This window comes from Haemaphysalis longicornis, unplaced genomic scaffold (genome assembly GCF_048455015.1).
Source record: "Haemaphysalis longicornis isolate Haplotype H1 unplaced genomic scaffold, Haemaphysalis longicornis Haplotype H1 scaffold_9, whole genome shotgun sequence".
Classification (NCBI taxonomy): Eukaryota; Metazoa; Arthropoda; class Arachnida; order Ixodida; family Ixodidae; genus Haemaphysalis; species Haemaphysalis longicornis.
This window is the reverse complement of record NW_027526460.1, coordinates 57,210,452-57,222,934: the sequence shown is the minus strand read 5'-3', so window position 1 is coordinate 57,222,934 and position 12,483 is coordinate 57,210,452. Positions and strand designations below refer to the sequence as shown.

General features: G+C 48.1%; 2 protein-coding genes and 1 long non-coding RNA gene across 6 annotated transcripts; 2 read left to right on the top strand and 1 right to left on the bottom strand.

The window, feature by feature from the left end:
* Positions 1–61: 61 nt before the first annotated feature.
* On the top strand, positions 62–3,848 carry LOC144153748 (uncharacterized). 4 transcript variants are annotated; one of them, XM_077685445.1, is made up of 2 exons: positions 62–202; positions 2,089–3,848. In XM_077685445.1, exons 1-2 carry the CDS (start codon positions 128–130, stop codon positions 2,557–2,559), a joined length of 546 nt encoding a protein of 181 aa, XP_077541571.1. In that variant the 5' UTR covers positions 62–127; the 3' UTR covers positions 2,560–3,848. The 4 variants fall into 4 exon arrangements, with proteins under 4 accessions (XP_077541571.1, XP_077541572.1, XP_077541574.1 ...); XM_077685446.1 differs by having other exon boundaries at positions 63–202; positions 2,092–3,848; XM_077685448.1 differs by lacking the exon at positions 62–202 and adding an exon at positions 402–1,318 and having other exon boundaries at positions 2,092–3,848.
* Positions 3,849–4,640: 792 nt separating this feature from the next.
* On the bottom strand, positions 4,641–8,199 carry LOC144152963 (uncharacterized). Its single transcript, XM_077684565.1, has one exon. The coding sequence runs from the start codon at positions 7,760–7,762 to the stop codon at positions 6,962–6,964; it is 801 nt and encodes a 266-aa protein (XP_077540691.1). The 5' UTR covers positions 7,763–8,199; the 3' UTR covers positions 4,641–6,961.
* Positions 8,200–8,245: 46 nt separating this feature from the next.
* LOC144152964 (uncharacterized) lies at positions 8,246–11,872 on the top strand. Its single transcript, XR_013319255.1, has 2 exons — positions 8,246–8,540; positions 9,012–11,872. It is a non-coding gene; the product is annotated as an uncharacterized LOC144152964 (long non-coding RNA).
* Positions 11,873–12,483: the final 611 nt, after the last annotated feature.

Sequence of the window (12,483 nt, the reverse complement as noted above, 5' to 3'; positions counted from 1 at the left end):
GGCACTCACCCGGATGACGATCTTGTTGCGTTGTAGTAGCCACTCGTAGCCGACTTCTCAAGAGTTTCTCGCCGCGCCCACAGTCGGGCCAGGGTAACCAGGGTAACCTCCAAATAACTTTTCCCTCATGAATGCCGGTGACAGTAATACGTACTCGAGGAAGATATTTTCTGCGCTTGGTAATTCCACGCGCGCAGATTTGGTAAGGGGTTCATACTTTGCGGGATGCCGGTGTTCATTTTTGGTTCGTCAGTGCCTTGTAGCCTGCTTGCACATCGCTGTCAGCTGATTACCATGATGTGTTTATCTCCAAGCCGACATTTTAAGATAAGAGACGGCGACTTCTGGCGTGCTGCCATGTTAGGAGGGTAGGCTAAGCTCCCGTGACCTACATTGGCGTCGCGCAATTTTGTACAGTTCCACTTCTGCGAGAATGCGGCAGCGCAGAACAGGAAAAAAAGTAGTACATAACTTCAGGCCCTGAACTAGTGCCTCCCTTCCAGTTTTTGCAACGAGAACCTGCGTCTCTTCAAGGCAATGGCCTTCGTGCTTCAAGGCTTGACTGCCAGTGTTGCTCAGTTAGGACGTTGGGACGTTCATGACTTGAACCATTCTAATCTAGAACGAATTCCTAAAATAGAAGCCTGCCTGCATTACATTGGAATGGTATAACAAATACTACGGAAATAATCGGTCTACATAGGGTTCTGGGCCAGCAGATAAGATTCTAGACAGGGTAGATATGGTGGAAGGCTCGGATTGGCACTGCTTCCAGTTGCGAAAACGAAAAAAAAAAAAAAAAAGAACAATTGAAAAGGAAAGTTGAGCTTGTTTGTTGCCCTAAGGCCCACGATTTGGGATGATGAGGGGCATGTTGGCCTCAGCAGTGCTGTCGTCAAAGCTGGGTGGTGTTAGTGCAGTACCAGCAGTGCCCACTCCAAATGGTTGGAGAGCTTCTGAAGTGGGGGACTTTCGGCTTGTTCGAGATGGGTATATCTCGAAGAGGCTGCTTGCAAAGATATGTGTTGTTAGTGACGTGGCTTGGAGAAAAAGGGTCCATATTACCAGTTACATTTCCGTTAAGTCTGATTGTGGCTGAAGTCCAGATGTTAGTCTTGGAGGCGGTGTTGGTACGGCAGTGGAGAATGGAGATGCTGTCCTGCCTACCTTACTCGATCGGCCAGAAGTCGGTGTGATTGACGTTTTCTTAACATTTCTGAGGATCCTCCCCCTTCCTACTTCTTGTTCGATGACCTTCTCATGGGCAATGAAGTTTTCAGCTTGTACCATGAAGGAAGATTCACACTGCCTGTGGGGAGTAAGCAAGACCACCTTTGCAATGTTATTTGCCCCGCCTTCATTTCCCAGAATGCTGAAGTGTCCTGGTACCACCTGATTTCTACATGTGTATTACTGGAAAAGAGCTGTGGTCCATATTGAAATGCGAGGAAGAGGCACTAGTGCGGGGGTGAAAATCTTGGAACTTGCAGCTTATTAGCTCTGTAGGCACTACGATAAGAAGTGGTTGATTGATTGCTTAATTGATTGTGGGGTTTAACGCACTGAATCTACACTGGGGCCATGATGTGCGCCATAGCGGAGGGCTCCAGATCAATTTTGACCACCTCAGGATCTTTAAAGAGCGCCGAAACCCCGCCACAAGGACGTTTTCACTTTTCACCTCCAAAGTAGCCACCGCAGCCAGGATCGAACCAGCATCCTTGGGCTCACGTTAAGAAGTGAACACCTATCTCAAGCCAACGTATCTGCTGCATGAGCACAAGGATACAAAGTGAACACTTATTTAAGCCAGTGTAGCTGAGGTTTAATGTTAGATGCTGTACGAGAGCACCAGGAAATTTTTGGTGTGCATCTGGGCATTTTTTTTTTCAGGCTTGCTTTTTTAATGCCTAAAAGGAATTCTATTAACCGGTAAATAAGCATGGCCTGTTCACTAAGTAAGTGTGGCAATTAAGTACTATCTTTACCCATTGCCATGTAGTGCAGCAGAATGCACACAATCAGCGGAACGTTCTGTGCAGCGCCACCGCAGGGAATGTTCCAAATCACGTTCGAAATTCCTCCCAGCAGGATTCCGGCCTTCACTTGGCTGTCACGGAGCCACCCTGTCCGCCCTCGAAGTGCTCAGAGCCCACACTGGGCCTGGTGGCCCACTACATCAAGCCGCGCAGCAGTGGTGGACTCGAATCCTGCGTTGTGGTGGTCGACCTTGCCAGGCGGTTTGACGTCCTAGCCCTGGCCCAGCAAGTGGACGAGCCGAGCCTAGCGGGCAGCCTGTCACGCCTGCACCTGGTGCACTGTCCCGGTCCCGAGGCCCTGCTCTGTGCCGTGGACACTCTGCTGCTGTCCGCAGTGCCCATGGCACTTCTGGTCGTCTACACTGCACCCATGCACCGCTGGCACGGCCCTCAGGGGAACGTGGCCCTGACCCGGCTGCAAGAGCTGGCCCTGCTCAAGGGGGCCCGCTTCTACACCGCGCCACACAGTGCCAGGCTTCGAAGCAGGCAGGGAGAAGCTCATGGGTCCACCGCATCCTAGGACGTCTTGCTATTTCAAACTAGCAATGAGGAACACCGTACTGATCCCACATCATTTCCCCTATCCATACAACTTACCTCAGTGAGGGGTGTGCACGTCTTGTGCCAGTTACCTCTCCTGTGCCTTTTTTTCTATATCTCCAGGTGTACCAGGACGGGCTGGGTTTAGAAGGGGGGGGAAGAGGCCTTCAGTGAAACCTGATTGGATACTTACACATTCTAGGACTGTGAATAACTTGATTTCAAGGCTGTGCAGACTGTGAAGGCCTGCATGTTGATTTCCACCAGGTGTTGGGATTGACAAGATCTGACTAGAAGCCTTGTCTTTAACAAAATGCACATGCAGATTCCACTACGTCTGTAGTAGTGGGTAGTTTCGCTTTATTAGAACTTTGCCTGCTACCTGTGGGCAAGCCAAATTGTACTTAGGGAAGCGTTTGGTGTTACCAAATCCCAAAACTTTGCTTTAGCACTATTGAGCTAGTTTTAATTTAGAAGCATTTTATGTAGGTGGAATGTGCAATCCATGCACAGCTTCTTTTCAAGTCAGGCTGGCCACACCCTAGGCCCACATAAATGTACAGTTACCTGTGCTCATGTGCACTGCTTACAAGAGTTGTAAATATTTTGCTGCGCAAGAACACTGGCTGCCTTTTACTGTTAGTAATCACCTCGTGCTTACAGCACACACATTTCTGGAAGTGCAGTTCCCGTTGCAGTCGGGCATGTAGGCCGACAGTGAATGTCTCCAGGAATAGGAAAAGGAAGGCACTGCATTGTTTGTTGGCTTTAAAATAAGGGCACCCAATTTTACAGAGCCAAGAAGTGCTGAACAGTTTTTTTTAATCAGGTTCTCCAAAACAAATGGCTAGAATTGTAGATGCTTGGGCGATGTCCTTCGCAATGGGAAAAAGTACCATGCAGGGTCCGTGATATGGGCGTTTCACCTAAAGGCCAACTCTGTTCTGGTTTGGCAGTGTTTTTGGAAAGTGGCGCAGTTAACAACTGATAGCAATTTCTGCTAAACTAAAATCTGCTCCCAAATAGAATATCCCACGCAAACTTTGCACTGGTGCCGTGCTGGTGCCTGAAGGAGCTTGCTGTATTGGGCTGGCTGGCATGGTATGCACTGCACAGTGCAAGTGGACATACGACGAGGCTTAGTGAATTCTGGCTGTTAGCACCCAAGATAAGACATCAAATTCCCCACAAGACACTAGTTTCAAAGCTTGTTGCCACTAGGTGGTTGTTGTACGTTCAAGTTGATGGAAATAAATGTTGTTCTCTGAATTTCCTGTCCTACTACTTTTTTGTGAAAGACCTTAAGGGGGGCACTGCTCTTAAAAAAACTTTTTTTAATTTTTAAGTAAACTCTGTGAAACTTCTCAGTCTTGCTGCTTTTCCCTCCCACTGATTTCAAATATGGCATTAATTTTTTTTGTGTGAATTAGTTACCGAGATAATTAAAGGTAATTAACCATTTTAGGAGGAACAATATACAAAACAGTGTTGGTCATGAAACTGTAATCTTGGCATTTTCCGACACTATGAACCCTGGTGAGTGCAATAAGAGAATCAGTTTTTTGACGCATCACTTGGAACTACATTTACAGCTCATTAAACCTTGGTGGCACCAGTGGCAAGGTACCATTTTGAGTGCCCATTTCAAACACTGAAGTTTAATGAGCTGTAAAATTAGTTCCAAGCGGTGCATCAAAAAACTGATTGTCTTATTGTGCTCACCAGGGTTCATAGTGTTGGAGAATGTAAAGATAACAGTTTTGGTCTATTGTTTCTCCAAAAATGGTTAATTACCCTTAATTATCTCGGGAACTAATTGACCAACTAAAAGATAATGCCATATTTGAAATCAGTGGGGGAAAAGCAGCAAGACTGACAAGTTCCAAAGAGTTTGGTTACAAATTAAAAGAAATAGTTTTAAGATCCATGTTAAGCTCTGCTCTTGGGATACCCCACCCAATGCATGGAGGATGTCGCCAGCCAGGTCTTCTCAAGCACATCTCCATGCAATACCAACAAGCCAAACGCAACCTGCAGCGACTTTCACAATAAAACTCTGGCTAACTTCCTTGGGAGAGCTTTAGTGCATTGGTCGCTTGCAAGGTGTTTAAATGGCATCAGCAAAGAGCACTGCACAACAAGGAACATACAATTTGCAAGGTGCCTGATAGCTTGGGAGCTTGTAGAGCCTTGTGCAAGCCCCTTTGGCAACACTCCTATCTTCCCTTGTTTTGAAAGATTTTTTCAGTTCCACTCAAAGTAGCTGCAGCCTAACAGCTCTGCAGCTACTTTTAACACTACAGTGCTCTCCACATCGAATAAGAACAGGATGTCAGGTTTATGTGTAACGAAAAAAATAAAACAGCACAGCAAGCCAAGAGCCAGGGAAGATCGAAGTTCAAGAGATTCGCAACATCTCCGTTTAACGCATTGGCACAAATTTTGGTAGACTATGCACAATTTGGGATTATGTGCCATTCTTTCTGTGCGCCTATGTCTTGCTGTGCTGTCCATTCCATTTTCTCTTTTATTGCCGCAGATGGTTTGTCCGTGTGCCTGCTGTCAATAAAAGTGCCACACTTGCGCAACATGAAACAGCAGGCCCTCCTGTATATTTAGAGGCACGTGGCCATAAAATCGAATCGGCCTTGAATTAAAACAATGCGTCGAGCTTCACAGCAGTGCTGCATACACCGCAGGCACTACCACTTTTCAGTGAACACGTACGACCAAAGTAACCAGGCGGTGATCACAATGGCACCTGCGTTACTTTCCAGAAGCATTGGTTCCAAAACATCACTAACGTTGCTTGTTCTTGAGTCTCTCATCTTTTAACTTACTGGCCAGCTGTGTCAACTTTTCAGAACACGCAGCACATCGACATTCTCTTCTGACCGACCGCAGCGTACAGTTCTACTAACAAGGCAAATCAACAATGGCAGATCTACACAAGCATGCTGTTACCTTCTTGCCTAAACCAGTGCATAATGGCCTGTCTGAATGCTCACTCTAGTACCACGCACAGCCACAGCGTACCAAGGAGCCACGGATGAGAAGAGGAAGCGGGGAGGGCATTTCGTTTGGTCGCTTCAATTGCATCAAAAATGAACGTATAAAGTTCGTACTTTAATGCTCGAAAAATAGAGGGGATTGTTAATAACACAACATCTGTGGGTGTTTGGCTCAGCTGCCAGATGTAGCCACCCCTATAAAACAACCAACAGAACACTACACTTCCGATTGAAAAAAATTCACGGTTGTAGCGGTTCTCAAACATAAGTTGCTCAGTTAAATAAAAGCCCTTCTCGCCAATATCTATTGAGTATTCTTTCGCACATAGCGGGCCTCATTTTTTTTTACTATACAGGACTGACCTTTTTGAGCACCAAAACAATATCTCACCGCTACCAGTCAGTCAGCGCTGCTGGGTCATCGTAAAGGTTATTATAGCGCTTCAAGCAAAATACGAACACCCCAAGGCTGCAAGAAGTGCCCCAGGTCCAACACTGGGAGCTGAAGGTGTTGAGAAGCTATGTGCCGGCACATACAAAATCTACCGGGATTCACTGCGGCTTGTACAAATACGTGTTGATGCAGACATCGAGCGTAACGTGTGCATTCGCATCGTGCCTCACAGAAGAAATCATGGTCGACTGAACCCGCAGTCAGAATCTGGCAAGAGCGGACGTAAAAAGGTGACGAAAACCCCATTGCATGGACATGTTCTTAAAGGCAGATGCAAAGAAAAAAAGAAAAAAAAAAAAAAAAAGCTGGGCGTGGCATCTTAGCACCTAATTTCAAAGCCGTGGTCGACAACAAGACCGCAAAGTTTACCAGCTGTTGATGTGCGGTTTCGGGGTGCCATTCCTTCACGGCCGCTGTCGGAACAGCACTGGCAGCTAGCAAAAAATGGTGGGTGATTCCCAGTGAAGGGCCCCCTCCACTTATTTATTACACAGTAAATGGTGAAAGCTCAACTCGCTCAGGATAAAACTGTGTCGAAGCTCATGTTGGAGAGAGCAAGTTGAAGTTTTCAGGCACACAAAATGATTCGACTGCCACAGTTAGCCGTGCAGGAGCCACTGCACACCTCTCTGGAGAGGCAGTGGAGGGTTTCACCACAGCCATTAGCATCGCGTTTTGCCCGCTCTCGTTTTCTCCTAAGGCCAATGCATCCCATAACAACCATACACCTGTATTTCTAACACACTACGAGGGCTGTGACCCAATACCTGTACCTGTACCTGTAAGTACGCACGTATAAAAGAATATAATAGGCAGCACACCAATGCATTTTCCGCCCGCGCTACCAAGTGACGACGCTAGAACCTTTGGCAAGAAATATGTGTCGTTTGGAAGGTGAGCAACAAGTAGAAGGGCCTTCAGTACAGGGACGAGGGAGGCGGCACGCAGCAGACGCCAGCGCGGCCGTCGAACGACACGGCGCACACGCACTGGCGGCCGTAGGCGGCGCACACGCACTTGGTCCACTTGGCCGCCGCCTTGGGCGAGCCGTGCTGCAGCACCACGTTGGAGAGCACGCAGCGCACGGGCCGCAGGAAGCTGGGCAGCTCCCGCAGGGGAGTCCTCCCGAGGCGCGTGTGCCCTTTCGTCCACAGCGCCACCTCCGCGGGCGTGAGCCGACGGAGCCGCACGCGCACGTCCCCGCACTTGTCCAGCAGGGCCAGGGCCCGGCGGCTGAGGCCCAGGCGCAGCTCGCGCAGACGCTTCCAGCGCTCGCGCTTGCTGAAGCTGTACATGTGACCTAAGTAGCTGCGATGCCTCATCGGCCGGTAGACGACGGGGAACGGGGCCGGCGAGGCACTAGCGATGCGCACCCGCGACACGCAGTACCGGCTGTACGCCTGCACGGCCGCCTGGGCCCCTGGCCACTCGCCGCTGTTGCAGTCAGCTGGAAGCCGCTCGACCACGGCTCGCGGCCCGCACGCGCCACTGGTGGGCTGCAGCTCGAGCAGCGCCAGGAACCGCTCCTGGTTGACAGGTTGCAGTAGCTTGTGGTTGTTCGCATCTGGAGCGCATCTCCGGGGGCTGGCGCTCAGCCGGGACGAGGCGAACGCCGACGAGGGCGCCGCAGCCTTCTCTTTCACGGAGCAGACCAGCTGGTTTGTGGCAGTACGGTAGATGTGCGTCACTCCTTGGGGCCCCTCGACGACCCTGAACATGGTAGCACGAACGCAGCCGGATGTCCTTCCAGTCCAGGGCCCTGCCTACGCCATCGCGCCGTTCGCTGCATCCTCGACGCGCAGGTGACGCGCTGTCTGCGAACAGATCGCCGTCAGATGCCGACGCCGTGGGCTAGTTCGCCGTTCCGACGGCATGGTGGTCTGGCAGCCTGCTGAAGAGGTCAGTGTACGCGTCCGGGGAGTCACGGGCTTGAAGAACGCAAGAACGACTTCCATGCAGCCGTTATGCCACACAACGCGCGCCGGGGACACAGCGCCATACTGAATTCGTGCTAGACATCAAACGCGGTGAATTTTGACAGTGGGTGACTTCAGTAGAACAGCCGCGGACGCATCTGTCATCACATACTATGCGCAACCACTAGGCTTAGCAGGCGACTACCTGCCAAAAGAAGCGCGAACTTTTCCGTCGCTCTTTTTTTCTCTGCCCCTGCCTCCGTCGTTCGTTCGTTCTCATCACCTGCCCTTCAGGGGAGGAATTAACCGACCGTTTCGGCGGGTGAGGATGAGCGCTAGGCGGAAGTGACGTCACGTTTGTGCCCAGCGCTCCCGCGCGGTATGTTTACATTTTTCCGAGTGCTGCCTACACGGCGTGCGCGCCGTAGAGACTCAAGTAGCCGCGTTGGACTTTCGCTGTCAACGCAAGTGTGAATGGTTGTCGCCCTGTCAATCGTCGTTCAACAGCTCCAGCGTCTTCTGGCTCTACGGCTGTGCAATCAGCCGTGGGCGTTCAACTGTCCACCATCGGCCGACTCAGGTGAGCGCTCCTTTTTGGCGGGTTTGCAATCAGTTCGCATATCACCTACTGAAAAGCTCAATTGCTTTCTGCTCGCTGCAGTTATATTAGCGACGTTTACGAAATTCTTAACGTCGCGTTCTCACCGTCTTGCGTCATTGTCACTGTTTATGCTGCTCTGTTCGCCTCTGTCGGCGATCGCGAGCTGTTGACGGTTTGTTGCACGGCGCGGAAACTCGCTCGCATGCAAACCCGTCTCGCCCATGGCGTTTCTTTGTCTCTTCTTTAATGTGGCGTCATTAAAATCACTTGTTAGCCTCGAGGCTTTTTCTAGACAATGTGCCTTGTGCTAACCGTGTTGTAACGAAAATGAACTTGCAGTAGGAGCGTGACAGGACGCTGTTGGGAAGGTTTTCGTGTGTGCGTGTGGTTCGTGAGGGCGTTGTAACCAACGGTGTTTCATTCCTCATGTTCCATTTCTTTCTCTTGCAGCATCTTTTGACTGCAGTCGCGGTGCACCTAGCCTGCCTGCAGCACTCATCCTGCCATTCCAGTGGGAACTAATGTTCGCAGGCCACTTGTCACAACCTAACGGGTTCCCGCACTTGCCTGGCTTGTAATTTATGGTATACTTTAGATCCACCATTGCGTTCTCACGCTGTGCGTACATTTAAAGCGAGTGTTTACACTAACGTGGCAGTAGATAGCCATGAAGACAGCAGCGTGTGTACTGGAAATGCCTGCCAGTGAAAACAAAACCAAACGATCTACGGATCTATGCCAGCTTGACCGTTACAACTCTTTCTGCGAGTATCAAAGCAATGAACAGCTGGGGATATCTCGTGTGCAGAATTGTGTTCTTCCTTCTATTTGTTATCTATTTGCTGGTATAAATTTAAGAATTGATAGTATGAGTAAGGTAGACAGAGAACAAAGTGATTGCGTTGCTCTTGGAAATACTTTACACGAAATAAAACTGCTTCCTGCGAGTTCGCGCTGCTTAGTGCAGTAAAAAAGGTTCTGTATAACAAATAATTTGATGCACCCAAACCCATCTGTGATGAAGATACGTTGTGCGTGGATTATTTAAGGGCAAGTTATTAACTCTGGCAAAGCAAGAAGTGGTGACCTCTTTGTTGTGCAGAAAACTAGTTTAGTAGTAATTTTGGCTTTTGTCTGGACATTTTCAACAGGAATAGTAGCCTTGGCGCACGACTTTGTGGACACTTTCCTGTCGCCTTCCTTCAATGCCAACACAGCGGCGAAGACGCCTCAGCAATCGAAATCACATGATGTCAGGCAGTTACTGCTGGATCATTTATTCTACCATGAGGGCATCCTCTACAAGCCGTGAGGCCTTGCTCTGTTTTCTGCTGGGGCTCTTTTCGTTGCCAAGTGCCATGGTCTTTTTGGGTAAAGCTCCCCAAAACAAAGTGGTCTTGTCCCTGTTGGAATTGTCATGTTATCCGTATAAAATTCAGAACACTGATGCTTCTGCTGCAAATACAAGAAGTGCTGCAGATTTGCACATGTGGGAGCTCGGTTTTTATCTACGTGTGTGAAAGATGTGTCGCATGATACAGGGCGGAGATGCCATGGTGCTATAAAATATGTTAGAGAACTTTGGATTGTATCTAAAAAGGAGACAGCAAGCTCTGACGCTTCCTCTCTAACTCTGTAAGAGAAGGGCGCAGAGAACGTTGTTTGACTTTAAAGGAGTTCAGTCATCGATGTGTCATGAAAAACTGATTTAAAAGGATGGCGAGGCATGGATGAAATTTTAAAAGCATAAAGGAGATCTGTGTATGCTCGCCGGCGTTGTAGGTTCCATTTGTTGCACTCCACATACATGCTTTCAACTGGACTAGTCCGGAAGGCACCACACGCCAAACGGAGCCCTAGATGAGGCACAGGGTCCAGCATTCTGAGGAATGTTTTAGTGGCTGACCCATAGACAACGCTACCGTAGTCCAATCGTACAATGCACCTTTTGTGTCGTCATATAGGGAGCCTCAATTTTTATGCTGCAGTGTAAACCATGCCAATGCACGTTTGTAAATGTCCATTCCACCAACAAATTCACGGCATGCCTTGACAGTAAGCGCAGTTTTGTGCATCTAGATAATCACCTGTACCTATTTATCACAGGCCTGCAACTTGCACATGGTCGGATTTAAGCACCCTAAATGTAGCAACTGTAGCCGACCATAACACATAATCTTGAAAACGCTACCTTATCAACGCGAAAGCAATATGTGGCCCATTGACTAAGCAGCCACTATCCACTGTCTGTTCTAGCACAACAGCTCCTAAATTGGCCGGCAGTGCAGAGTGAATCGAGTTCAAAACAACTTTGGGAAGAGTTGAAACCGCATGGGAACCAAACCCAGGACGTCCCTAGTGCAAATCCAGCATTACATCCTTGACACCACTATAGCTCAGTGGCTCTAGCTGACTAAAGGTGGACCCAGGGAGCGCATTGTGACCTTAAACTGAAAAAACGTCCAGAGGTACAAGCAACCCGAGATACTATGAGTTTGAAATTTCTTGGCGATTCATTAGGTCACACGCTCAAGCTGCAACACATAGCCATAACATCCCCACTCAGGTGAATTGGCCAGTCACGATGATAGCTGCTGTCAGAAGCTCGCGGCTGTTTCACCAATCCCCGTTTCTCTTAAAACAATGCTGCTTAAATTACACACTGGCCAACTGCACCTCGTCGAGTATATTTTACGCTCCTGGCATTCTGCATTGCCCTTGTTTAGTGTTAAAGGACTATGTATTTGATCACATGTGAAGACTGCCATTTCTGTTGGAGAGCATTTCGTGCTTTCAACCTGAATGGGTTGACTCTCATCAATTCAACACTGACTGCGCACTTTGATTGTGGTGTAATAAACAGAAAACCTGGATAGAGCCAAAATACTGAAGAGTAAATTATGCTTGGCTTATACATTGCACAGCATAGCTGGAAACGTCAAAATTCGACTTTTTAGGTTTCACATGGCAAAGCTCGGCATAGCTTGGGCCAGCTATGAAGGGTAACTGCAGTGGAGGGCTATAGGTTAAGTCAGGCCACCTATGAATCTTTTGACATGCTTCGAAAACTTGGCACACAGGCATTTTTTTTGTTCTACCTAAACCAATGCTTTGGACTGGCCAAAATGTTTTGTACGGGTGAAACTGCACTATGCAACTGCAAATAAGAATTGAACCAACTTACTGTTGTGTCCCTTCGAGAATCCAGTGCTTGCCTAATATCGAAAATTGCATCCAGGATTCCAGCAATTGATTCAAGAAATGTACTTGTATGTCCAAGGAACGAGCTCGAATAAAAAGTTACCCTTCTTTATCTGCATTACTTGCATATTTATTTATTTGAAAATTTTTAGCACGAAAACAACAAAACAGTACAACCAGGCAGTGCTGTCACTTTTCGTGCTCTCTCTCTCTCTCCCGTGCTTTGTTGTTTTTGCACTGTTTATTATTTTTAAAAAATACGCCAAATTTGCCATTTTAGTTGGTTTTGTTTGTTTTGATGTTATGCTGTGTTGCCAAGGAAACTGTAAATGTCACTTCCAAGAAAAAAAAAAAGAATACCTAGCAATTGTAAGTGTATGCTTCTTGATGGATAGGAACTCTTACTATGTGAAAGTGAAGCCAAGAAAACACCAAAGTCGTCACAAACACTGAAGAATGTTTATTGACATGGCATCACATCACTTGCTGGACATGCAACAAGGCCCCATAACGTTGCTCACGCAAGAGTGCAAAGCATGCTTTGTGGCTAATACCACTTGATAAAAATACAAACAGGCACTTATTTGCCCCAAGGTGACCCTGAATGCAAATGTGACGTGCACAACTGGAAATCAACAAAAGAGTTTGGGTCAGTTTGTGGGATAAGTGAAAAGTGTGTACAAAAGTCGAGAGCACCTTTATGTGTTAGATGACGAGACTG

Excerpts from the sequence above, each read along its gene's own strand:
- LOC144153748 (XM_077685445.1), top strand. The coding sequence starts at position 128 with ATGAATGCCGGTGACAGTAATACGTACTCGAGGAAGATATTTTCTGCG. Across the intron at positions 203-2,088 it reads ATTCCACGCGCGCAGATTTG|CAGGATTCCGGCCTTCACTT; the intron begins GTAAGGGGTTCA and ends AATTCCTCCCAG.
- LOC144152963 (XM_077684565.1), bottom strand. The coding sequence starts at position 7,762 with ATGTTCAGGGTCGTCGAGGGGCCCCAAGGAGTGACGCACATCTACCGT.